Genomic DNA, 27748 nt, shown 5'->3' with positions numbered 1-27748 from the left:
AGCCCAGTATCCAAACTGATAATTTTCATTGGGCTAGGCTTGGGGGGTGGGGGAGTGAACTTATCCCTGTCTTGGAGAGACTTGGTGGGTAGTGAAAGCTGGGTGTGTAACTGAAGTGTTGAAGGTTGAACTGAAGGTGCAACTGAAGTGTTTCATATTTACAAACTGATTCTGTGGTAGTCTACAGGGTGGGCGGGGTATATTTGTGGAAGTGGGTGTCGGGAAAATTTTCAGCCTTTGAGCTGAGCTTTCAAAAGCTTTCCAGGTCACCAAAAAGTCTCTTGAGGTGGAGGACAAGGTCATGTTAAAGGGAGGAGGGGTTGGGGGTGGGGGCAACTTGGACAGCTATCATCCCCTTTATGACATTATCTCTGTGGCCTCCTCCTCCTGTCTTACAGAATTAGGTGTGCCCCCTGGGGCACATAGCTATGTTTTAGCTTTGCAGTGAATGTTAAAGGTGCTCACAGTGAAGCTGGAGGTTCAAGAGAGTATGGCAGCTGCTCCCTCAACACTCACAGGACGGCATTGCCTAGGTGAGCCAGCCGTTTGTCATAGATCCATCTCCCAGGATCCAGAGGCCCTAAAACCAGATTTGCAGGCTGATGGGAAAGAACAGACTGGATGGTTGCCAATCAGCCTGCCCTCTTCTGGGGGCATGCCTTTTGGGAAGTCCAGGCTCCAACCAAGGGCGGGTGAGAAGAGTGATCTCAGGTAGAGATTGGCTGGACGGTGAGGTTGAGGACCCACCTTCACTGTACCGGCAGATCTACCCTGCTAACAAAGCTGGGTTTTTGGACCAGAGTACTCTCTTACCTGCACTCTGCTTGAATGATCACTGCTGGAATTTGCACCTCAAATTGCTCCTTCAGTACATCCATGACTAATAGGTAATCCATCTAAGTGATAACTGTGTACTAAGGTTAAATAATGTTTATGTTGAAGAGTGGGATTTTGCGGTTAGACCTGCGTTCCACTGCTGGCTCTGCTGTGTGGTTTTAGGCAAAGTAACATTTTGGAGCCTTGATTATATTACTTAATGACTTCGGAGGATCATACTTTGCCACTACCTCCAAAAAGTAGTAACCTCCAAAAAGGTTACTTACATACAGTTTTTACAGTCCTGAGGGCTGCGCCTAACTGTTCTATTATATTTTTTGTGCGGTTGACTCAAAATGATTATCTGTTTTTCTATTTCCAAGTTATTGAGGGCGGGGGGATTGTGCTGCACTCTACTTTCTCATTGTTTTCCTCGTATACTGCCCTGGTTTTCAGATCAGTCCCCAAGGACCTTACCCTAGGCCCATCCGCCACGCCCTGTACATCTGGTCCAACCTCACCAGGCTACAGCCGCACTGGCTACCTTTTAGTTCCAGGGAAAGATTCTTACCTCTGTCAGGGGTGTTGCTGAGACTTTCCTGTCTGGGATGCTATTCCTACCCCTCTTCCCTAGCCGACTCCTGACGTCCTTTGCATAGGCTTCAGCTTGAATGTCACCTCTTAAGGATATCTTTTTCTTGTCTAACGTATGTCCCCTTCCTGGTTTCAGTTTGCTGCTTGTTCATTGCCCTTACCATACCTACAGCTGTTTTATTCCTTTGTTGCTTGCTTTTTTGTTTCCCCTCCACTGGGCTGTAAGATCCATGAGGTCAGGGATCATCTCTAGCTTCTTCCAGTCTCCAGCACCTAGCCCACTGCCTAGCACGGTTGCTCTCCATACTGTGGAATGACTCAAGCGACAGGAACCACGACACTGAAATTAACTGGCAGCGCAGTGCTCTGCGCTTCCACCTTCGGTACCCCACTTAGCGGTCGGGATTTCAGTCCGCAGGAGGGAGCACTCGAACCCCCTACCAGAGGCTTGATTGTGCCAGCGGAATGGTTTCCAGGGCGACAGCAAACAGGGGGCGGGGCCTCGGAACCGAGGGCCCTGCTCCCCTGAGAGGAGGCGGTGCGCAGAGGGGAGGCGGGCTCTCGCGCGCTGGGAGGGCGTGCGCCGCGAGGGGCGCATGCAGGGCCCCGGCGCGGCGCTGCTCCGGAGCGCGGGGGAGCTGGGCTTCGCGCACCAGGGCTCCACCGCCTGGTACTGCCAAGAGGACGGCCGCACCAGTTCTCCCGCCCCATGGCCCTGGGCGTGCCACTTAGAGTTCCGGCCTCCCGAGACACTGCCTTGGCCGGGGCCCGGCTCCGCCTGTCCCGAGGGGCTTTGCGCTGGCGGCAAAGGCCGGGCCGGCAGTCCCTCTTTGAGCCGCCTAGGCCATGCCTTCGAGTCGCTGGCCCAAGGCACCCACACCCAGAACGCAGCGGATCTCCGCCCCCTTGGGTCCCCGCACACTCCGGCTCCGGATGATGCCCAGTCGCCGGATGGTGAGGCCCGTTGCGGCCAGCCTATCGTGGCCGGAGGTGGTTGCAAGGACGAGAAGACTTGGGGTGGAGGGAATGAGGGGTCGGGAGAGTGTGGGCATCCGGATGAAGGGTGGAGAAAGGAGTGTGGGCATCGGAGGCCGGGAGAGACGCTAGGCTGAGCCTTCAGCCTGCCCCATCCCTACGCTGCATCTTTCTGCAGGTTCCCTTGTCCTCTGGCGAGGATTCTCCAAGCCATCTCACCACATGGGCCGGCTCAGAAACGCCAGGATCCACGTGGAGAGAGCTGTCAAGGTTGGAGGGGGGTGGGGGGGGGGTGTCTTGAAAGGGCCCTCAGAGTGGCTTAGCCTGCCTCCCTGAACTGTCTTCTTACATCCTTTAAAAAACAAACAAAACCAAAAACCTTGATCCCACACCCCTCCTAAAATATTCCCAATTTTTCAATACCCGTTCGTGGCGGAATTGTCTAACTTCTTTACCTGGCATTCACCCCTTCAGCTCTTACCACTCTGGTTCCTAGCCTTTCCCCATTCTCATCGGGAACCACTCTAATCAAGGTCACTCATGACCTCCAAGGAGGCAAATCCAGCAGCCCCTTTTCTGTCCTAATCTTGGTCTGGTACCTCGTGTCATTCTACACTGCTGACCCACATACCCTGCCCCCTTGTCTGGACACAACACCAAGTTTTCCTTTCTCCCTCCCTGGCTGCTGCTTTTCAGTTGCCTTTGAAGGCTCCTCGGAGCTTTCCTGGTTCCCTGGATCCCTCCCCACACCTATCTCCTTGACTGTGAGTCCAGTAAATGTGCTGCGCCCTCTAAGTGCCCTTTCCAGCCCAGTCTCTCCTCTGACTCCACACGCCTTAGATCCAGCCCCCTACTTGACATCTCCATCCAGAGAGAATTTAGAAGCATTTCAAACCCATGCTCCAAACCATACTCTTGATTTTCCTGCCTAAACCTGTCATTCTCCCTAATATCCCGTCTTCCTCATCAACCAGTTGCTCAAGCCAGAAATATGATCTTTCTGTTCGTTCACCCACACATCTAGACAGGTGCTCTATGCCCAACATGGGGCTTGAACTCACAATCCCAAGATCAAGAGTCGCATACTGTACTGACTGAGCCAGCCAGGCACCCTGTTCACCTACTACACATCTAATCCCATCAGCAAAACCAGTCACCTCTGTTTCCAAAACAGGTCTCTAATCTGTCACATTCTCCACATTTTCACCCTCATTTTAGCTATTGTGGTTTTTCTCCTGCACAAACCACAACAGCCTTTTCTTTTCTTTTTTCTTTTGTTTTCTTTTCTTTTTATAACAGCTTTCTTTCTTTTCTTTTTTTTTTTTTTTAAAGATTTTATTTATTTATTTGAGACAGAGAGAATGAGAGACAGAGAACATGAGAGGGAGGAGGGTCAGAGGGAGAAGCAGACTCCCTGCCGAGCAGGGAGCCCGATGCGGGACTCGATCCCAGGACTCCAGGATCATGACCTGAGCCGAAGGCAGTCGCTTAACCAACTGAGCCACCCAGGCGCCCTATAACAGCTTTCTAACTGGTCTCCCTGCTTCCCTCCCCAGCCCCGTCATCTGTTCTCTGTATAGCAGCAAGCCAACTTATAAAGCCTCCAATCATATCATGCTCACTTTGCCTTTATTGCTTCATGCTACTCTTAATATTAAATCCAAGTCTGTTCAAGGCCTGCAGGACCTTCCACAGTCTAGCTGCTACTAGCTTCCTCAGGAGCTCTCCCCTCATTTTTCACACCCCATTCTCCCTGGCTTTCTTCCAGTTTCTTCTGACCTCTGTCCAGCCTCAAGACCTTTGCACATGCGTTTCTCTCTGCCTGAACTGCCATTTGCCCAACTCTGTACATTCATGGCTCCTTCTTATCCTTCCCATGCATGTATTTTTAATCTGTCTGAGTCCCCATTAAGTATCCAGTTTTGGGAGGCAGCCAACCTAGATTTAAATCCTTGCTCTTTCACTTAATCACTGTGTAGCCAAACTATTCAACCTCTCTATGCCTCTGTTTCATAACAAGTTAAATGGGGATAACAGCATCTATTAAAAATACATATTGGGGCACCTGGGTGGCTCAGTTGTTAAGTGTCTGCCTTCGGCTCAAGTAATGATCCCAGGGTCCTGGGATCAAGCCCCACATTGGGCTCCCTGCTCAGCGGGAAGCCTGCTTCTACCTCTCCCACTCTCCCTGCTTGTGTCCCCTCTCTCGCTCTGTGTCTCTCTGTCAAATAAATAAATAAAATCTATTAAAAAATACATATTATTGGGGCACCTCGGTGGTACCCGACTCTTGGTTTCAGCTCAGGTCGTGATCTAAGGTCTTGAGATTGAGCCCCACATTGGGCTTCGAACTCAGTGCAGAATCTGCTTGAGATTCTCTCCCTTTTCCTGTACCCCTCCCACTCATGCTCTGTCTGTCTCTCTCTCTAAAATAAATAAATAAATATTTAAAAAAATACATATTGCTAGTAATATATATAAACTAAGCAGTACATAGTAGGTACTCAATAATTGTTAGCTATTACAATTATAATTATTACTATACATATTTATTTCTCTACTTGGTTATAATCTATTTCCCCTGCTGGAACATAAAAATTTCCTGAAGGCAGAAACCAGAACTGTCTGGTTCACCACTATATCTCGTATGTCTGGCACTTGGGTGATACTGACCAAGTATCCTCCTCTCACCTTACAGCAGAAAAAGATCTTTATGATCCAAGGCCGCTACCCAGTGATACGGTGCCTCTTGCGCCGGAGAGGCTGGGTGGAAAAGAAGATGGTCCATCACTCGGGCACCACCCTGCCACCACCCCAGAAGGATCTGGATAGCTCAGTAATGGGTGATAGTGACACCACTGAGGATGGTAAGCAGTTCCCTCCCTTTCCACAGGCTGCCCCTCCTGAGTCCCTTTCCTTTGGTTCCTGCTATCCCAGGGTTGAGACTTTGGTATGGGTCTATGGGGCAGGGACAGGGGCCTCACCAGGCCTGGGCTCTACATCCACAGAGGATGAAGAAGAGGACGAGGCATTTCGGCCACCGCAGCTGTTTGACTTTGATGATTTACTGGAATTTGATGACCTAGATGGGACACATGCTCTGATGGTGAGGGCTCCCGGGGGGCTGGCAGGGAGGGGCTGAGAGGGAGAGCACTAGAATCCAGCTGGGTGACCTCAGAGAAGTCCTTTCCTTCTCTGGGCCTCATTTTCCCTATCCGTAGTAAAAACTGATTGCTTCTATAAAGCCTGGATGGGCCAGCAGAGTGGTGAGGGACACAGTGAGGCTCAGACAAGGCTGGCCTGGGATCAGAACCCTGCTAGGTTATACCAGAAGCCAGCATAACCTCCACACCTTGTAATTCCCCCTTCCAAATAACAGCCCTTGGCAAGTGAAGGCTGGAAGGAAGGGCTTAAAAAGCTCTGAAAGAGGCTGATATGATGATGTAGAGGTGAGGACACCTCTGTATTGAAGTGAGGATACTTGGCTTTGGATCTTGGCACCACCATTTACTAAGCTGAATGTACCAAATTGCCATTTTTGTATGTCAGGAAATGTTGAACACTGGCAATTTCATATGGCTCAACCACGTGAGCTCTTGGACAAGTCACTTGCCCTCCCTGTGCCTCAGTTCCCTTATCTGTGAAAGGGGGATAACAGTAGCACCTACTTCATAGTGTTGTGGTGAGGATTAAGTGAGTTGATATGAAAAGCACTTTAAAAGGAAGGAAGAAAGAAAAGCACTTAGAACAGGGCCTGGCACGTGGATGTCATTGCCTATTAGTAACCCTACCCTCCAGAGCTGTGGGAAGGATGGAGGAGGAAGAGCCCTGAGAGAACCTTTATCACATGTTCTGTGCCCATCAGCTTGGAGTCCAGGTTCTGCCACTGAGCAAGTCACTGATAACCATGGGCCGAAACAAAAGTGTGGCATTCAGTTGTATGGCTTAGTCACTGAGTAGGGGCACCTGGCCACAGGAGTCCTGCAAGCCAGCCTATTCTCTGCTCACAAGTGTGTGCCCTGGAGGAAGAGATGTTTTTTTCTTACCATACACAAAGATGGGGTGTGGGCTAGAGGCCACCTTGGAAGCATCTTCTCCTTCCATTCACCCACCCTGCTCAGCAGGCTGGGGAGAAGGTTCCTCAGGCCTTGTGCTGCCCATGCCAGTCTCCCCTGTCTCCTCGGCTCTCCCCAGTCCCGCATGGTTCGGAACGAGGTCCCCTATTTCATCTGGACCACTCGGCGGGATGTGCTGGACTGTCGCTTCCTCTCCAAGGATCAAATGATAAACCACTATGCCCGGGCTGGCTCCTTTACCACAAAGGTGGGTTCCCCACGGGAGCGGGCAGGGTAGCTTCTAACCCGCTAGCTCTTGGGCCGGCAACTCCACTCCTTGCTTTCCTTGTCAGGAAGAGAGAGTTCTCAGGAGGCAGAGAGGTGTATGATTCAGTGGGATTTGGAGTCAGGCAGGCCTGGGTTCGAATCCAACCCCTGCAGCATGTCTGGCACATGTAGACATAATGACTAAAATAGACTCCAGAATCCAAACAGGATCTGGAGCCAGAAAAACACCACATCCAATGACTGTAAACAAGAGAGCCCTTACCAACTAAGCAAGGGATATCCGGCTGCTGGATCCATTCTGTCTCACCTGGGTTTATTAACAAGTGACTTCACCTCTCTGAGCCTCAGTTTCCTTGTCTTTAAATGAGAACACCAGGAGGACCTATCTTGTAGGGTTGTGATAAGAATGAAGGGCTTTATTATTGGAACATGCTATTATGTTATTGGTGTAGGCTGGGAAGGCTTCCCAGAGGAGGCAGGTCTTTAAGAATGTGAGAGGGTGGATAGAAGGGATGCGGGGCATTCTTGGCAGAGCAAACTGTGTGGGCATACACATGGGGATGGATATGAGTGAGTCAGGCCTAGCAAGTACGGCAGAGGCTCTGAGAACACTCAAGCAGGATCTCCCTGAGCTGTCTGGGTGTGTGCCAAATGTGGGGAGTCCCTTAGAGGTGTCTGGGCAAGTCCCACTGTGCCCCCTCAGCAGCTAACTCCATAGGTGGGTCTATGTCTCAATCTCCGGAATTTGCCATGGTTTGATGAGGCTGATGCTGACTCCTTCTTTCCGCGCTGCTACCGCCTGGGGGCTGAGGATGACAAAAAGGCCTTCATAGGTAAGGAGATGCCAGCCCCATGCCCCAGGCCGAAGCATTAGGGCTAAAACCCTGGTTCATGTTAGAGAGCAAAAGCCTCTCTTTATGCCCTCATCCACTCCAGCAGATTTCCTCTTCCATCCTCTATCCTACCTTTCCCTAATGTGCCTCCCTTAATGAACTTCCTAGCTTGGTCAGCCCGGACCTTCAGAAGAGCTTAGATAGCTCAGATTGCATTCTAAAGCAGGTTCTAAAAGTTGGTCAATGGGTTGAGTTTGGAGTCCACAGTGTGTTCCAGGCCTATGTCAAATTCCATTGGCTAGATTGGGTTCCAAATCTAGAAAAGGCTCTAGACTTTGGGCTCCTAAGGTGGAATAGTTTCCAACTTCAGAACATGTTCTAAATTCAGGTCAGAATTTGTGTTCAGATTAGATGTTAAGTTTAAATTCATCTCCAAACCTGACATTGGTTTTGTGCTCAGATCTGGTTCTCAGGCTAGAGTAAGTATCAAAAGTGGATATGGAACAGAAGGGGACGACAGTTCTAGGCAAGATTCTGAAGGCAGAATATGAGCCATGTCAGATTCTAGGCCTGGTTCTACAACTGAACAGGAGCCAGGTTCTAACCCCAGAGTGTAGAGTCGGAAGGTAGTTAGGTTCCGGATCCAAAATGGGGCAGGTTATGATCAGGTTCCGGAACCAGAACAGGCTTCAAGCCTAGGGGCTGAGCAGGGTATCTCCTGCCCCGGGAGCAGAGGACTTCTGGCTGACAGCTGCCCGCAACGTTCTCAAGCTGGTGGTAAAGTCCGAATGGAAGTCATACTCTATCCAGGCAGAAGAGGAAGAGTCCCCAGGTAAGTACTTTGGTTACCTCCACTCCCCACCTATTTATCTTCTCACCCATCCATCTGTTTATTTATACAGCTATCTATGTATTAGCCACATCCATCTCCTTCATCACCCCTTCCCACCCACCCATCCCCACATCTACCCACCCACTTGTCCAACCATACATCTACTCATCCATCTACCTTCCTACTGACCTACTCCTACCCCACTGAGCTCACATTCACCTGCCCATCCATCCATCCATTCATTCACCCATCACCCCACCTATTCCCCCACTATTGATCTACTCATTCACCTACCTTCTCTCAGCTCCACATTCCACACTCCTTATCCATCTGTCCACGCCCCCACCTTCCTACCTACTCTCCCACAAACCCACCTACCCATTTATCCCCCTGCTTTTAGGAGTTCTCCTGTCCACCACCATGTATCCTCCACCCCACCCACTCATCTGTTCTTCTGTCCCAACCACCCACCCACCTGTTTTCTGACCCATTTGTTAATCATCCACTGCATCATTCAGCCCTCCATGGGCCTGGCATGTGGCCAAGCACTATAGAGAGGACAGATTAAGAAGACATGGTCCATCCCTGCCTGTGGGGAGCTCACATCTCTGACGAGGAGGAAGCAGTGAAACCATGTAGTTCCATGTTGTCTGAGGACCCCTTGTGCTTTGTGGAGGGAGACACAGAGAATCCCCTACTGCATGTTGGCCCAACCTATTGTTTGCTCTTCCTTTCTGTCTCTGCACTTAGTTCCTACCTCAAAGTGCCCATCCTATAATCCAAGGGCCTATCAGCCATGGATTCAGGGAAGTAAGGGACAGCTCTACTGGATGGAGGAAAATCCCTGCCTCTTCCAGAGAGAGATCTCTCCATTGCTGTCTCCTGAGTGTGTCAGGTGCAAAGAAGACTGTTGTGTGCCAGGATCAGGGACACAAGGGCCTTAGGTGTGTCAGAGGTCCCAGGAACAGAGAGGCTGCAGGTGTGTGCTGGAGCTACAAGAGCTGAGAAGCTCTGGGGCATTTAGGGTGGAACCTCAAGTGAATGACAGGCCCTGGGACAGTGGGGGCCAAGGGTGAGTACTAGGGTCACAGGGGAATTTAGAACAAACCCTCAGGTAAGTGACAGGTCCCAGGACAGTAGGGGATACAGGTGTGTGCTGAGCCCCAGGTGTATTCAAGGTAAGGCCTCGGGTAAATGACAGGCCTTGGAGCAGTGGGGGCTGTGGCCTGTATCATGTTATATGCCTTGCATGTCGCTTAGTGACAGGTCCCTTCCTATCTTCAGGAGACAAACAGCCCAAGAAACAGGAGAAAAAGCCAGTGATGGTGTCCCCAGAGTTTGTGGATGAGGCTCTGTGCGCCTGTGAGGAGCACCTTAGCAACCTGGCTCACATGGACATCGACAAGGACCTGGAGGCGCCGCTGTACCTCAGCCCTGAGGGCTGGTCCGTCTTCCTCCAGCGCTACTACCAAGTGGTCCAGTGAGTACCTCTGCCGCTAGGACTGTGGGGTGTGGGCAGGTTCCCCTTGCTCTCAGGGGGCTTCTGTGTTCTGAGCTGATGCATATGTAATGCAGCCCCACTCTCCTCCCCAGGCCTCCCCCTTTTGTTTGCCTTGCTGCTCCTGCTCAAGAACTCTCAGGGACTCCCACTGCCTTCATGATAGGTTCCAAACCATTCTTCCGGAATCTGGGCTTAGCATAATGACTAAGATCATGGCCTGCGCCGTCAGAGAGTCCTGACTTTGCAGCTTCCAGGCTCTTTGACCTTGGCAACGTCACTAATCTTTCTGAGCTTTACTTTTCACATGCAAAATAGATTTTAAAATAATGTCTGCCTCAGAGGTAGGATTAGACAGGATAATTTGTGTTATGTGCGCAGCACAGACTCATAGTATTCACTCACAAAGTGAGAATCTGTTAAGTTGTTTAGGTTTTATCCTGGAGGCCAGTGTTTCCCAAAGTGTGTTACAGAGGATGCTTAGTTCTGCAGGGCAGAAATCGATTTTATGAAAGAAAGGCTTTTGTGGTCAATTGCATTTGGAAAACATTAGGTTAAGCAAAGTTAATTAATTCCTTGACGCCGGACTTTTCAGAACCTGTGGGTGGCGTTAACCTCCAAGAGAGATACCGTGCGCAGTTTATCCTGTAGTTAGCGTGACCCCTACCCCAGCGCCCGCCCCACCACAGGCATCCTGGGGGGCTGTATTTTCAGAACACACTTTGGGAAAATGTTCTTGATCAGAGGAAGGGAGTTGAGTCGAGACTGGGATTCGATTCAGCAGAGGTGTGCAGCAGAGAGAAAGGGAGAAGCACTCTGAAGCCAGGAGAACACCCAGCATTTATTGAGCACTTCCTATGTGCCCAGCATGGTGCCAGGCTCCAGAAATGAAGTGTAGTCCCTGCCTTCAAGGGGCACACAGCTCAGTGGGGAGGCTTGCCACAAGCCAGGTGGAAGTGCTAAGGGCCTCAGCCCGCGTGGTAATAGAAAGGAATGGGCAGGGGCACCTGGGTGGCTCAGTCATTAAGCTTCTGCCTTCGGCTCAGGTCATGATCCCAGGGTTCTGGGATCGAGCCCCGCATCGGGCTCCCTGCTCTGTGGGAAGCCTGCTTCTCCCTCTCCCACTACCCCCTGCTTGTGTTCCCTCTCTCGCTGTGTCTCTCTCTGTCAAATAAATAAATAAAATCTTTAAAAAAAAAAGAAAGAAAGGAATGGGCAGACTTAATGATTTTTATAGGGGAGACTAAAGAACTAGTAAGTGAACTTTGAATGAATGACATACTGAGCAAACCTGCATCTTTGATAAATAATTCATTTGTAATTTTTTTAAATGTTAGAAATTAAAAACTAGATGACCTTATACTTTCCCCTTAACTACCAGAAAAGTACCAGAAAAAGCTACCCTTCTTAAACTAAGAATTATCAAGACTGAGTTAGAACATTAAGTGTAAAGAACATGAGTCCTTTGTATTCCTAGATTGGGGCAAGTTCCAGAGGGCCATAGGCACTCCTCAAAGGTCGGGATTACATAGAATATCACATCATATAAGGACGCCTGGCTGGCTCAGTCGATAGAACATGTGACTCTTGGTCTTGGGGTTGTGAGTTCAAGCCCCACGATGGGCATGGAGCTTACTTAAAAAATATTTGCCTTGGGGACATTTGTCAAAAAAAAATTTTTTTTTTAAAGATTTTATTTGTTTGAGAGAGAGAGAATGAGAGACAGAGAGCACGAGAGGGAAGAGGATCAGAGGGACTCCAGGATCATGACCTGAGCCGAAGGCAGTTGCTTAACCAACTGAGCCACCCAGGCGCCCAGTCAAAAATATTTTTTAGGGGCACCTGCGTGGCTCATTCAGTTAAGCATCTGCCTTCAGCTCGGGTCATGATTCTAGGGTCCTGGGATCGATTTCCACAGCGGGCTCCCTGCTCAGCTGTGAGTCTGCTTCTCCCTCTGCCTCTGCCTCTCCTCCTGCTTATTCTCTCTCTGTCAAATAAATAAAATCTTTAAAAAAAATCTTTTTTACTTACATGATATGACATATATAGCGTTAAATGGTTCACTCACAGAAGTTATAGATCATTAACTTTTGTTAATTCATTCAGTATTTACTGCTGTGTTTTCAACTTTTTGAAACAAATCCATGACTCACCAGCCAGGCTTTTATCAAGATTGACTTCCTGCAAAAACACTGATCGCTTTTTTCTTTTTTGTTAAATACAAAAATCACATTGTCATATCTAATAGACTTTTTCAAATTGCACATGCCCCTGCCATCCTCATATGACACTTTCCTGGGCCAAACCACAGGTTTACTGAGTAGATTCTCATGCCGTGGCCCACAGAAAAGGGAGCAGGTGCGACTGTTCCTAAGAGGCCTTGCTGAGCCCCCTCCATCTGGCTGCTCTCTCTACTCCTGGTGCTGCTCACTGGGTGCTCCTGCCTCCTCAGGATGAGAACTGGAAGTTCTTCATGGCTGGAACATTCGTAAAGCTAAGATATAACGCGGGATTAGCATCTAAGGGAAGCTTCCTGCCTGTTCAGTCAGAGGGAGAGGAATGGGAGGGTGTGGAGGAGGCTGCCGTGTGAGGTATTCCGTGACTTGGTTTAGGTCAGGACGTTTGTGTCCTGTAGGGAACAGAGTCCCTCTTTGTCCATGAACCCTTATCTGTACAGCCCAGTGCTGAGGCGGGCAACCATTCATCCAGTCAACAGACTTTGTCGAGAGCATGTAAAAGTGCCAGGTATACTGCTGGGGGAGGGGAAACGCTAACCAACGTTCCTGCTCTTACGGAGCTTAGACTCCAGTGAAGGGAAACAGACAACAGCTAAATAAGCATAGGTGTGGGGTGGTTGGGATGAGAGACAAGCCAGGGGGCTGTGTGATACAGATGTGCTTGGGAAGAATTAGACCAGGAAGGGACCCATCTGTCAACCAGTTGTAGGTCCAGGTTTGGAGGGGAATGAACCCCCAAAAGCACCTGTGGGTGGAGGGATCAGGCAGGACAGAGTTTGCATCCTGGCTCAGCCACTGAACTCAATATGTGGCCTTAGGCGAGTCCCTGAACTATCCCATTCAGTTGGCACTGAATGGTCCCAAAATGGGACCAGTAATACCTCCTTGGCAGGGCCATAGAGAGGATTAATGATAACATATGTGAAGCCCCTGGCACCGTGCCCGGCGTGTAGTGGTGCCTCATCATCAGATGCTGGTGTGATTAAATTCTGCCAAGGCAGTTTTATTGTAATAGAAGGGAGGTGGCAGAAGGAGTATTAGAGTGGGACGGTGTGTAAACTGTGGAATTTTCCCTCTTCTCTCCTATTCCAGCACTCTCAGACGGCGCCCTGGGCTGGTTACAATTTGGGGGGCAGCTTGAGGGTGGGGTGGAGGTTTGGAGGAGACCTATCTGCGTTTCTTGGGGAAAAGCATGAGCCCGGCTGGTTGGACCATGGCCTGGAGGGGGTGGTCTCGTGTCTCCTCTTGTCTTGTGCACCAGGCTGCCGCCAGGCCCAGCCCTGCCCATGTCCCATCATCTCCCCACAGCGAGGGGGTAGAACTCAGGCACCTCGACGCTCAGGTCCAGCGCTGTGAAGACATCTTGCAGCAGCTGCGGGCTGTGGTGCCCCAGATGGACATGGAAGGAGATCGCAACATCTGGATCGTGAAGCCGGGAGCCAAGTCCCGAGGACGAGGTGGGAGTCAGCCCCTGCTTCCTACACCAGCACCCTACAGCCTGCCTCTCCAACTAGAGGCCAGGGAGCTTAACAGTGCAGGCTGTACTGGGGCCAAACTGCCTGGGTTTGAATCCCAGCTTTGCTACTATAACATGCTGTGTGACCTTGAGCAAGTTACATCACCTCTCTGAATCTCAGTTCCCTCATCCTGTGAGGTGCGGATTAAATGAGGTTGTGTGTCTAAAGCTCACCGTGGTGCCTGACACAGAGTAATCACCCCATAAACGTTGGCTGCTGTGACGAGTGTCATCTCCTCTCCTGCTTTCAGAGTTGGGTTAATGCCTTAGGTGTGTCTGGTGATACTCGTGTGCAGTAGCCTGTCATCTAAGGGCTCTCTGATTTGACCAGTGCATCCTTGTGAAATAGCAGGGTGTTAAGGGTATGGATGCTGAGAGCCAGACTACATCAGGTCAAGCCCAAACTTTGCCTCCTTCTATCTGTAAGATTTGGGGCAGGATAGTTAACCTCTTCTCTACCTCATTTCATCATTTGGTAAATGGAACCAATATTACCTACTAGAGAGGATTAAGTAAGTATAATATGTGCTTTATGTAGTAACTGCTGTGTAAGTGCTATAATTTTTAGCTGTTCTTCTGGCTGCTCAGCCCAGTGAGTGGAATTATAACAGGAGAGCCAGCAAGTTGGGGAGCTGCATTAGCCCAGCCTAAAAAATCTGGTTAAGGACTCGTAAGATGTGGAAAACAGACATCCAGATTCTTCCAAATACTGTTCTTGGATGAGTTTGTTCATGTCCAAGTGAAAGGTACAGACACTGTGGGACACTCCTCTCGAGGATGTCACTTGAAACCAGCATGTTGGTCTTTTCTTTTCCTACCTTGAAAATACTTGTGTGGTTTTCTTCCAATTATGAAAATATGTATTATTAAAAAAAAAGAAGAAAGACCAGGGGTGCCTGGGTGGCTCAGTCAGTTAAGCATCTGACTCTTGGTTTTGGCTCAGGTCATGATCTCAGAGTCGTGAGATCAAGCCCCACATTGGGCTCTGTGCTGAACGCAGAGCCTGCTTGGGATTCTCTTTCTCCCTCTCCCCCACCTCTACCTCCCCATCCCGCTCTGGCATGCATGTGCACCCTCTCTCTCTCTCTCTCAAAAAAAAAAAAAAAAAAAAAAAAGACCAGGCACTACAGACACATAGAAAGAAGAAAACAAAAGCTACTCTTGGTTTTACTGAGATAGCTACTATTAACCGTTTGGTGTGTTTCTTTCTAGGCTTTCTTCTATGCATTTGAGGAGAGAGAGGGAAAGGGAGGGTGTGTGTGCGCATGTGTGTTTTATTTTAAACAACATATTATTCTATATCCTATCGCATTTATTATATCTTTCCATATCAGTTGAGTATTACTCATTTCAATGAGTATTACTCATATGAGTATTACTCATTTCTTTTTTGCATTTTTCTTTTTCTTAACAATAAATCTTAGAGATCACTTCATTTCAGTATATCTAGATCTGCCTTTTTTCCCCTGTTTTTAGCTTATTGTTATGGACAGTCTTCCTGTTTTTTTTTTTTAAGATTATTTGAGAGAGAGTGTGCGCGCACATGCAAGCGCGAGTTGGGGGAGGGGCAGAGGGAGAGGATCTTCAGGCAGACTCTCTGTTGAGTGCAGAGCCCAATGTGGGACCCTGGGATCATGACCTGAGCTGAAGGCAGACAACTGAGCCACCCAGGCGCCCCAATAAAAAAAATCTTAAAGGGAAAAAAAAGGTCACAAGCATCATGTTCTTGGGAATCTTGGTGATCATTCTGGCCATTTGAGAAAGGCTCTGGCCTGGGAACCAGGCATAGGCTACTCTGTGTCATTAGCAGGTGATCGGGCTGCTTTGGGGACCAAAGAATGAAGGAGTGAGATTGATTTGTGAATATGTATGTTTGCCACATGACTCTGATCATTATCAGCATTAAAATGATGCTTTATAAATATAAGATACTTAATGTCACTTGTTATAAAAGAGATAAAATTAAAATAAGATAACCATTTTCTACCTAGAAGAATAGCCAAAATAATCAGTAGTGTTGGGTAGGATGTGGGCAGATACATAATCTCATACACTTTTGCTGGAAGTGCAAATTGGTAGAACATCTTGGGTAATATAAAATGAAAACATGTACATATCCCTGGAGCCAGCAAATCTACAGCTAGAAATTCATTCTACAGATAACTAATAATAATGGTAGGAATTAACATTTGCTGAATGCTCACCGTGCATCAAGAACTATTCTAAATCTTTAACATGTTCAGATGTATAGAATCCTATCAAAGCAAGGCATGTAGACTCTCCCATAGCTTGGAAGAATATACGTCAGACCTGGAAGCAGCGGTTGGCTGCCTCTGGGAAAGAAGTATTTTTTATTGTATATCCTTTTGTACTGCCTGCTTTTTGTTTTTGTTATATTCTGTTAATTATTGGGAAAAACTAATCAAAGTCATATGTGCACATGGTTTTTTAAAAAGCCCAATATGGTTTGAATTTTTATCTGTGCATATATTATTTTTCAATCAAACAGAAGTGGTTAATTAAAAAAAAAAGTTTTAATCTTCAGCAGATCCTCAGCTTTCCCAAAGGGAACAGGGTTCTGAGGGAAGCAGCCTTACCTACTTGGCCCTATCGGTTCTGTAGGGATGAGGGCTTAAGATGAGCTGTCCGTGGTCCCTTGGCCCTTCTCCTAGCCCAAACCTGACCTGATCCCTGACCACCCTGTTTCCCCCTTAGGCATCATGTGTATGGACCACCTGGAGGAGATGCTGAAGCTGGTTGATGGCAACCCCATGATGATGAAGGACGGCAAGTGGGTGGTACAGAAGTATATTGAACGGCCTCTGCTCATCTTTGGCACCAAATTTGACCTGAGACAGTGGTTCCTGGTGACCGACTGGAACCCACTTACCGTGTGGTTCTACCGTGACAGCTACATCCGCTTCTCCACACAGCCCTTTTCTTTGAAGAACCTTGACAAGTGAGCCATATCCCTTATCTCCTCTGAGCTCCCCTGTCTAGCTTGGGAGCTGACAAGGAACAGGTGGTTCCCCAGTGCCATGTTGGGCTCCAAACACAGACTCTGCAGGCAGTCAGGTCCTCCATCCATCCAACAGATACCTACCAAGGGTGTTCTAAGCACCTGGGATACAGCAGTGACCAAAATAAGAGCCCAGTTCTCAAGAGTTCACATTCCCGCACATAAGCTGGGCAAGTATGAAATGTGTCTGCCTACATCCTACCCAACAATGTTGATTATCTTTGCCATTCTAAGTAGAAAATGGTTATCTTAATTTTATCTCTTTTATAATGAGTGATGTTAAGTATGTTATGCTCATAAGGCATCATTTTAATGCTGTTACTCATAGATAAGCAATGAACGTAATAAGTAAAATTATCTAATAGGTTGAAAGATGGTATATGTTATATAAAAAAAGAACATAGAGCAGGGTAAGACGGTTCAGGAGAAATGCAAAAGGAGAAAGGCAAGTTGCAGCGTTAACTCGGCGGGGGGTTGGTGAGAGAAAAGCCTTGTTGAGCCCTGGGTTCAAATTCCATCTCTGTAGCTGCTAAGCTGTGTGACTTTGGTCACATGAAACCTATTGAAGCTTCATTTTTCACATCTGAAGAATGGAGGCAGTATTATGAAACTCATAGCTATCGGTTACCGAATGCTTCATATGTGACAGTTGCTAAGCACTTCATGCATATTGTCTCACTCATTCATGAAAACCCAGTGAAATGGGTCCTAGTACCACCCCCATTTTACAGATGTGAAGAAGCATTTGGGTGAAAAGATCTCACAACTAATCGGTGGTGAAGGTAGGCCTTGAGCAGTCTTGTTTTTTGTCGGTTTTCGATTTTGTTTTGAGCAGGGCCTTGTTGACTACAGGGCCCACACTCCTACCCACCTTCGTATCTTCCAGGCAGTGGGAGGGCTAACTGAGACTAAAGCACGTAATACTGTGGCCCTGTAGGGGGTGCCCTCAGAGGGATGTAGCGGGGCCCAGACCTTTGTCCTTCTTGTGCTTCCCCGCAGAGCCCCATCTCAAGGTGAATGGTCTGGGATGGCCCAGGGCTGGTTCCAGGTTCTGCCTGCCCTCCCCACGTTTGGGTGGGAGTGGCACAGGGAGCCAGACCCCAGCTTTCTGCTCTCTGCCCCAGCTCAGTGCACTTGTGCAACAACTCCATTCAGAAGCACCTGGAGAATTCATGCCATCGGCACCCGCTGCTGCCCTCAGACAACATGTGGTCGAGCCAGAAGTTCCAGGCGCACCTGCAGGAGATGGGGGCCCCAGACGCCTGGGCCACTGTCATCGTGCCTGGCATGAAGGCTGCAGTGATCCATGCCCTGCAGACCTCCCAGGACACCGTGCAGTGTCGGAAGGCCAGCTTCGAGCTCTACGGTGCTGACTTCGTGTTTGGGGAGGACTTCCAGCCCTGGCTGATCGAGATCAATGCCAGCCCCACCATGGCCCCCTCCACTGCTGTCACTGCCCGGCTCTGTGCAGGCGTGCAAGCCGACACCCTGCGTGTGGTCATCGACCGGCGGCTAGACCGCAGCTGTGACACAGGAGCCTTTGAGCTCATCTACAAGCAGGTGAGGTGGCGCCCCCTCTTCCAGGCAGCCCTCTAGTGAAACACAGGGCACTGCAGTCAGACAGAACTGGTTAAAGTTCTGGTCCTGCCACAGTGACTCAGTAGAGCCACTTCTAACCTTGAGCCTCCATTTCTTCATCTGTAAAATGGAGATGCCATTACCATCTTTCTCACAGGCTTTGGAAGCATGAAAATGAGTTAATGTGTGTGGATCATCCGTACGATCCAGTCATTGCACTACTGGGTATTTACCCAAAGAATACAAAAACACTAATTTGAAGGGATACATGCACCCTATGTTTATTGCAGCATTATTTACAATGGCCAAATTATGGAAATAGCCTAAGTGTCCATCGATAGATGAATAGATAAAGAAAATGTGGTATATACAGTGGAATATTATTCGGCCATAAAAATGAAATCTTGCCATTTCCAACAATGTGGATGGAGCTGGAGAGTATAATGCTAAGTGAAATAAGCCTGTAAGAGAAAGACAAATACCATATGATTTCATCACATGTGGAATTTAAGAAACGAAACAAAAACAAACAAAGGGAAAAAAAAAAGACAAACCCCAAACCAGACTCTTAACTATAGAGAACAAACTGATAGTTACAGAGGGGAGGCGGGTGGTGGATGGGTGAAACAGGTGATGGGGATTCAGGAAGGCACTTGTGATGAGCACGGCGTGATACATGGAAGTGTTGAATCGCTATATTGCTGTATCGTATACCTGAAACTGATATAACACTGTATGTTAACTACACGGGAATTAAAAAAAATTGTAACACTAACAACAACAAAAATATACATGTGGATCATATTTCTGGAGAGTCATATAGCAAAGTGTTAAAAGCAAAACCTCCCTGGGTTCAAATTCCTGCTCAGTAACTATGAGCTGTGTGGCTTTGGACAATTTCCTGACCCCTGGGGCACTCAGTTTTCTCATCTGTAAAGCAGGACTGCAGATAAGTCCCTGCCTCATAAGGTTGTGATAATTAAGTGAGTTGACATAAGTAAAGCCCTTCAGAACAATGCCCGAACATAGTCAATGCTGCAGGTTTTAGCTATTGTTACTACCTAATAAGGTTGTCGGGTGTTTGACGATGGCATCACATATAATGCCTGGAAATACAGTAAGAGTCCGTGGAAGCTGCTGCTGCTGCTGTTGTTATTATTATTGTTTTACTACTTTTGTAATAATTTTACTCCCCTTGTTCCAGAAAGAGATTTGAGTCTACCTACTGGAATAGAATAAGATTTTTATTTTTTTTAAGATTTTATTTATTTATTTGACAGAGAGAGACACAGCGAGAGAGGGAACACAAGCAGGGGGAGTGGGAGAGAGAGAAGCAGGCTTCCCGCAGAGCAGGGAGCCCGATGCGGGGCTCGATCCCAGGACCCTGGGATCATGACCTGAGCCGAAGGCAGACACTCAACGACTGAGCCCCCCAGGCGCCCCTAGAATAAGATTTTTAAAAATCAGTCAGAAAACCAATTTCAAGGGTTTCTGAACTCTGCAAGTAATCTCTGGTGGCAGTTAAATTAAGTATCCTAATCCTAAATATCATTCTGATTAGGATTCAGCTTCTACCAAAGTTTGGCCACAGGGAGAGAACGTGCAGATTACATGACCCAAGTGTCCTGGTCTTTGTCACCGTTACTGTTCATAAATTAATATCGACACTTTGGTTTCAAAAGACATAAGTGAGGGGCGCCTGGGGGTCTCAGTAGGTTAAGCAGCTGCCTTCAGCTCAGGTCATGGTCCCAGGGTCCTGGGATCGAGTCCCACATCGGGCTCCCTGCTCGGCGGGAAGCCTGCTTCTCCCTCTGCCTGCTTCTCCCCCTGCTTGTGCTCTTTCTTTCTGGCAAATAAATAAAATCTTACGAGACCAGTGCTCTAACCCCTGAGCTACGGAGCCCCGTCTAAATAAATAAAATCTTAAACAAAAACAAAAACATGGGGCGCCTGGGTGGCTCACTCAGTTAAGCGTCTGCCTTTTGCTGGGGTCATGATCCCAGGCTCTCTGCTCAGCGGGGAGCCTGCTTCTCCCTTTGCCTGCACGCCGCTCTGTCTGCTTCTGCATGCACTTGCTCTCCCTCTCTGGCAAATAAATAAATAAATCTTAAAAATCAAACGTAAGTGAAGAAATATAAGGGCAGAAAAGTAAGACAAAACCAAGGGAGAAGGGAATGTTCTAGCACAATGATTCCCAAATGCTGGTTCAGAGGCCAGAATCACCTGGCAAGCTTTCCAAAGATACAGGTGTCAGGAAGCCACACCCCAGAGACTGATCTGAAATGTCTGGTTTAGGGATTATACATCTGCATTTTTCAGATGTCCTAGTTGTCCCCCCCAAATTTTATAGCTTATTTGTTTTTGTTTTTTATAATCTTTTAAGGAATTTAATTATTTTAGAGAGAGAGAGAGCATAAGCAGGGGGAGGGACAGAGGGAGAGAGAGAGCGAGAGATTCTCAAGCAGACTTTGCACTGAGTGCGGAGCCTAGTACGGAGCCTGATGCGGAGCTCAATCCCACAACTCCAAGACCACAACCCAAGCCCAAATCAAGAATCAGATACTCAGTGGACAGAGCCCCCCAGGCGCCCCTGTTTTTGTTTTTTAAACTAACATATAATCAAGATACACACTTGGCATTGAGGCAGGGTAGGAGGTACACAGGAAGCACTGGTCCATAACAACTCTGAAATCTAGCCTTGCTCATATTTCCAGTTTTGCTGTTAAGACCCATTGTTACTTCCTAGGAGTTCTCCATGGCTCTTGCTTCCATCCACTGGGATCTCAGTTCAGCCCTGAATCATCCTTCCTTTTCCATGAACATCCTCAATAGTTCTTAGTCTGTTACTTGCTCATAGAAATTTGGGGATACAAAAGCCTTTTTCATTTCATATTGTATCTGTCCCTTTCTGTTCAAGTGGATTTTAAAAACATTGTGGGTTTCTTAGGTATCAATTTATAATCTATGCTATTACACAAAATCCATATCCACAAATCCTAGAACTCTTCTTCCTATGAGGCTGCTGTAGGACAACAGCCCTCACAATTACAGAAGCCCTACTGTTAACAGAGAGTGCCTATAACCCTCCCTGTTAACTTAAAATGTATTAAAGATTTAAACATAAGACCTGTAGGTATGCCTTGGGATGCTTAAAAGATCTGTAGCTGCTTTAAAGGACTTAGATCTCTCTGAAGTTTTTTTCTTATTGAGGTGTAATTGACATGCAGTCTTATATTCACTTAAAGTATACAATATTTGTATATGTATATATTCGATATTTGTATATGTTGTGAAATGACGACCACAATAAGTCTAGCTAACATCCATTACCACACATAGTTATAATTTTATTTTCTTCTGATGAAAACTTTTAAGATCTACTCTCTTAGCAACTTTCAAATATGCAATACAGTATTAACTATCGTTACCATGCTGTACATTACATCTATGATTTACTTTTTTTTTTTTTTTTTTAGAGAGGGAGAGAGAGAGAGCAGGGTGGGGAGGGCCAGAGGGAGAGGGAGAGATAGAATTTTAAGCAGGCTCCATGCCCAGCACGGAGACTGACCAGGGGCTCAATCTTATAACCCTGAGATCATGACCTGAGTTGAAATCAAGAGTCAGCCGCTTAACTGACTGAGCCACCCAGGCACCCCTGTGATTTGCTTATTCTATAATTGGATGTTTGTACCTTTTGGCCCCCTTCATCCATTTCGCCTACTGCGTCTGGCAACTACTAATCTCTTCTCTATCTATGAGTTCAGAGTTTTGGGTTTTGTTTTTGTTTTTATTTTAGATTCCACATTTAATTTACATCATGAGATATTTGTCTTTCTCCCTGACTTATTTCACTTAGCATAATGCCCTCAAAGCCCAGCCATTTTGTCACAAATGGCAAGATTTCCTTCTGTTTTATGTCTAAATAATATTCCATGATAGCTAGCTAGCTAGCTAGCTAAACAGACAGACACATTTTCTGTATTCGTTCATCCATTGATGGACACTTGTGTTGCTTCCATGTCTTGGCTGTTGTAAATAATACTGCCATGAACATGGGGGTGCAGATTATTTATTCAAGTTAGTAATTTTTTTTCCCCTTCAGGTAAATACTCAGAAGTGGAATTGGTGGATCGTGTGGTAGTTCTATTTTTAATTTTTTGAGGAAGCTCCATACTATTTTTTTTTTCTTAACATCTTATTTATTTATTTGACAGCGAGAGAGGGAACACAAGCAGGGGGAGTGGGAGAGGGAGAAGCAGGCTTCTCGTGGAGCAGGGAGCCTGATGCAGGGCTCAATCCCAGTACCCCAGGATCATGACCTGAGCCAAAGGCAGACGCTTAACAACGAGCCACCCAGGCGCCCCTCCATACTATCTTGCACAGGGTCTGCACCAGTTTATATTCTCACTAACAGCTCACAAGGGTTCCCTTTTCTTCACACCCTTACCAACACTTGTTGTTTCTTACCTTTTTGAAAATAGCCATTCTAACACATGTGAGGTGATATCCCATTTCTCCCATGATTAGTGATGTTGAGCACCTTTTCATGTGCCTGTTGGCCATCTGTCTGTCATCTCTGGAAAAATATCTGTTCAGATCCTCTGCCCATTTTTAAATCAGATTATTTGTGTTTTTGCCATTGAGTTGTAGGAGTTCTTTATATATTTTAGATATTAGCCCCTTATCAGATATATGATTTGCAAATATTTTATCCTGTTTGGCAGGTTGCCTTTTTACTTTGTTGATGGTTTCCTTTGTTGTGCAGAAGCTTTTTAGTTAGATGTAGTCCCATGTGTTTATTTTTGCTTTTGTTACTGTTGCTTTTCGTATCAAATCCAAAAAATCCTTGCCAAGACTGATGTCAAGGAGCTTAGTACTGCCTGTGTTTTCTTCTAGGAGGTTTATGGTTTCAGGTCTTAAATTCACTTTAATCCATCTTGAGTTGGTTTTTATGTGTGTTATAGATAGTGGTCTGGGTTCATTCTTTTGAATGTGGCTTCCAGTTTTCCCAGCACCATTTATTGAAGAGACTGTCCTTTCCCCATTGAATACTCATACCTCCTTTGTCATAAATTAGTTCACCTTGTATGTGTGGGTTTATTTCTGGGCAGCTCTGTATTCTGTTCAATTGATCTAGGTGTCTGTTTTTATGCCAGTACCATACTGTTTGATTGCTATAGCTTTGTAGTATAGTTTGAAGTCAGTGAGTGTGATGCTTCCAGCTTTGTTCTTCTTTCTCAAAATTGGTTTGGGGGCTCCTGGCTGGCTCAGTCGGTGGAGTGTGTGACTCTTGATCTCAGGGTCCTGAGTTTGAGCCCCATGTTAGGTATAGAGATGACTTAAAAATAAAAATCTTAAAAAAAAAAAATTGTTTGGACTGTGCAGGGTCTTTTGTAGTTCCATATAAGATTTAGGATTGTTTTTCTATTTTTGTGAAAAATGCCATTGGAATTTTGAAAGAGATTGCGTTGAATTTGTAGATTGTTTTGGGTCGTGTGGACATTTTAGGAACATTAATTCTTCCAATCCATGAGCACAGAATATCTTTCCATTTATTTGTGTCTTCACTTTTTCTCGTTGGTATCTTAGTTTTCAATGTACAGGTCTTTCACTTCTTTGATTACATTTATTACAGGTTTGTACTCCTTTGGGTGCTCTTTCATCTCTTTTAATCTAGAGTGGCGGCACTGCTTCCCCCCGCCCCCCTCCCCATAGTTTGTTTGGATCTTTTGAAGGGACCAGGCTGGTTGTTTTGTAGAACTGTCCCACATTCTGGATTTATCTGATTTTTTCTTCGTGGTGCTGTTTAGCTTGTTCTTCTGTTATCTCAATGTCCTATAAACTAGAAGTTAGGCCAAACAGCTTGATGAGGTTCAGGTTAAACATTTTTGGCAAGAACACTTGAGAGGTGATGCTGGGTGCCCCATGTGATATCACAAGGCACACACTGTTGGAGTGTCTCCTGATTAGTGATGCTAAGTCTGGCCACGGGGTTAAGGTGGTGGCTACCAGATCTCTCTATTGTAAGTTGGATCCTCCCTTTTGCAATGATCACTTACTTTGTAAAGTGATGCCTAGGCTGTGTGCACATGACACATTTTCCTGTTATCCTTTTCACTGCCCTGTTCTGATACCCAGTTTTGATTCTTGCCTTTTGTATCAGTTGGGCTTTGCGGGAGCTCTGATATTTGTATTTTTAACAAGCTCCAAGTGACTCTGATGTTTAGATAGATTCTAATCAGGATCCTTTGTTGACACAGAAAATACCTCAAAGTAGCTCAAGGTTAAAAGAGGGTCATTACCAAGACACAGGGGGCTCTCCTGGAGCCTAGCTACAGGATGTACAGCTGGCTTAATATTGTGAAAATTGTGAAAGTCATACAGGAGCTCCTCTCTTGAACCTTTTTCTCTGCCTCCTTCTGCAAATTTGCTATTTCATTCTCTTGGTCGAATGCCTTCATTAAGGCTCTTAATTTCTGCTTCCCCACAATGGGTTCATGCAGGGCTCCAGGCAGTCTCCAAGCCTCTTATCTGTCTGGGTGACATAACTCAAATTCCGTCTGCAGAGAATCTGGCTTAACTCAGGAAGTTGTCCATCAGCAGTGGCTTGTGGAGCAGAGACATTCACATTCCAGCAGGGGCTGGGAGAGCTTAGGGGAGGGCAAAGGGTAGGAGGTGCTGGTGGTAGCATGGCTAAGACTCCTTAACTCCACTGGGTTACTAATCCCAGGGGCTCTGTGACTTTCTAGGTACTGATTCAGGCCAACGGAGCCAGACTCCTTAGAGGACAGAGGTGGGCTTCCTGTTTCTTAGCCCAGAAATTAATTCCATCCATCTTTGCCCTGATTCCTTCTGGGCCTACAATTCCAGCATCACTGTCTGAACAGGCCTCATCTCCTCTTCTTTCCCACAGCCTGCCGTGGAGGTACCCCAGTATGTGGGTATCCGGCTCCTAGTAGAGGGCTCCACCATCAAGAAGCCCCTGGCAATGTGTCACCGGCGGATGGGGGTCCACCCAGCACTCCCTCACCTGCTGACCCAGAGAGGCTCTGGGGAAGGCAAGGACTCGGGGACCCTTACCCACAGGTCAGCTCCTAGGAAAGTTGCTGGGGCCAGGAGCCTGGGGCACACTGAGAAGCCAGCCTCCACTGCCACCACCTCGGCCCCTGGAAAGGGGAAGAAAGGCAAGGCGAAAAGTGCCACAGCCCTGGTCAACCCCAATCTCCGGAAGTGGGAGCCCCCCAGCACCAGGATGGGCTGCATTTTCACCATGACCTTTGCTAGTGGGGACAGGCAACCCCACCCCTTGAACAGATTGCCATTGAGTCTGAAGAACCCCCAGGCCCTGGGTAAGACCACTCCCCCAAAACACCCCAGGGTCCCAAGGCAATTTCTTCCTGCTCTCCAAGCCCCCCCTCCTAACCACCTGGATTTGCACCCCCACCATAGCCCCACCAAAAAGACACCAGTAGCAAGGAAAAGCCACCACTTAAAAGCATTTTTTAAAAATGCATGACCAAATGAGTAGTGTTCCCTCCAAAGTAGCCATCCCGCAAGGCAGTTGGACTTACTTTAGATGCCAGGACTCAGTCCCAGGCCCATCTCTCTCCAGAGCCCAAGCTTTTCCTGCTGCAGTATTCTGCCTTTGCCTCCACGCAAAGTTGCCTCTGGGGGGAAGGAGCTAATGTTTGTACAGCACTTAACAGTTCGCACTCTGCCAGCTCCTTTAGTCCTCACAACCTAGCAAGGTAGGTGCTATTATCCCCATTTTCCAGCCGAGGTATCAGGAAGTTTGAGGAAGTTGCCCGAGGTTGCACATCTCAGAAGGGGCAGAGCTGGGATGCAGGCCCAGGTCTGTTGGACTCCAAATCCTGTGTTCTTCCCACGGCCTCTGGAGGAGGAACTGGGAGGGCTCCACCTGCCATCTCACACCCTCATCTTCCTCATCTTCCCCCACCTCCCCACCCTCCACGCTCTCCTTGAGGGGCAGGTCAGCCTTGGACCCTCCCCAGGCCCTCATGGCCCCTTTTGCTCCCACAGCCCCTTACCACTTCCCCAGCCTCCACACCAAGGCCCGGCTGTCTTCTCCCCATGTGCTCCGATCCCAGGGGCGGGTCCTCAGACTGCAACACAGCAAGTTGGTGGGCTCTAAGGCCCTGTCGACCACAGGCAAGGCCTTGATGACTCTACCTACTGCCAAGGTTTTGATTTCCTTCCCACCTAACCCTGAGCTCAAGTTGGCATCCAGTGTCCTGAAACCAAGAAAGGTGGGCCTTGAGCTGTGACTGGCACCCTGGTGGGCAGTGCTGAATCCTGGGCTCTGGGGTCAGGGCTGGAGGGCCCAGGCAAGGGCAGGTCCCAGGCTGGCTGTAGCCCCAGGGGAAGGGCTTTTGTCCTCAGAACCCCCTTCCTGAACAGATTTCCTGATCATTTCTTCCACCTCTTCCCCCCTTTCACACCGAGGCTGTTGCTCCCCAGCGCCTTCGTGGTTCCCATCCTGGAGGTGCCTGTGGCCTCTACCCTTCGAAGTTGGAAATCTTCCTAGCACCCACAGGAAGGTCAAGGCCAAAGGCAAGTTCAAGACCAGACTCCGTGACAAACCCAAGGCTGAGGCATGCCTCATGAAGACACTGAGCCTTCCAGGACCCCTGCCCTTTATCAATGCATACCAGGGGCTAGGGGGCATAGGGGACGTGAGGCTAGAAAAGCCCTTGCTTCGGTCCTCACTGCCCCTATCCTGGATGCAACACCAAATAAAAAGGAGCAAGTGAAGTATCCTGGGCTTGGCTCCATTTCTATTGGAGGGTGAAGAAGAGGGTAGGCTGGGGCCCTAAACCCCAAGGTCCAGAATGAGAGCTGTGGAGACCATCAGCAACCTCTCCACAAAGCAAAGGGCCAGAATTCCACCCCCTAGTGACAGACATGGGGCTTTCTATGCAGGGACTCTCTGGCATCTCCGATCTTGGATTGGGGGATAAGCCTCACGTTGTAGATGAAGAAACGGAGTCTGAACAAGGAGACATGGCTTGCCCAAGATCATGTGGCAGTGAGAAGGCTAGGACATATTGCCAGACTGCTCACCACTGGGAGATCTCCAAGCCCCAAGCCCAGGGGAGAACCTGGGCTGGCAGCAGAGTGACATCTAACGGGCATCAGATTTACAACATGAGATGGGGGAAGGATGGACCTTGCCGAAACACCAGCCCTTCTCCAGAGGGAGTTGGTCTGTCCCTTCCTCAGCAAGGGGCCATGGTCACCTAGAAAGGAAATACCCAACCAGCCACACCCATCTGAAAAACTTTGGCATTTCTTAGTTGTAGTGAGTTGAATGGTAGCCTCTCTTCCCCGCAAAAGATACATCTGCCTGGAACCTGTGAATAACTTTCTTTGGAAAAATGGTCTTCATAGATGTATTAAGTTAAAGATCTTGAGATGAGAGTACTCTGGATTATCCAGGTGGGCCCTAAATCCAATGACAAGTGTCCTTGTAAGAGAAGACACAGACAC

The 27748-nt window shown here is 47.7% G+C and overlaps 1 protein-coding gene across 1 annotated transcript; it reads left to right on the top strand.

Moving 5' to 3' along the window:
- Window positions 1–96: 96 nt before the first annotated feature.
- TTLL3 (tubulin tyrosine ligase like 3) lies at window positions 97–27355 on the top strand. The gene is given in 16 exon segments (XM_034998105.1): window positions 97–2364; window positions 2564–2655; window positions 5084–5252; window positions 5394–5491; window positions 6580–6708; window positions 7447–7561; window positions 8295–8393; window positions 9678–9873; window positions 13437–13585; window positions 16360–16603; window positions 17788–18223; window positions 25155–25590; window positions 26282–26508; window positions 26705–26833; window positions 26836–26962; window positions 26965–27355. Coding segments are annotated over 16 exon segments (3090 nt in total). The 5' UTR covers window positions 97–2006; the 3' UTR covers window positions 27051–27355.
- The last annotated feature ends 393 nt before the right edge of the window (window positions 27356–27748 follow it).

This window comes from Mirounga leonina, unplaced genomic scaffold (genome assembly GCF_011800145.1).
Source record: "Mirounga leonina isolate KUSES-001 unplaced genomic scaffold, KU_Mleo_1.0 Mir_94, whole genome shotgun sequence".
Lineage (NCBI taxonomy): Eukaryota > Metazoa > Chordata > Mammalia > Carnivora > Phocidae > Mirounga > Mirounga leonina.
Note: the sequence above shows the minus strand (reverse complement) of the source record. Positions and strands in the feature narration are given on the sequence as shown.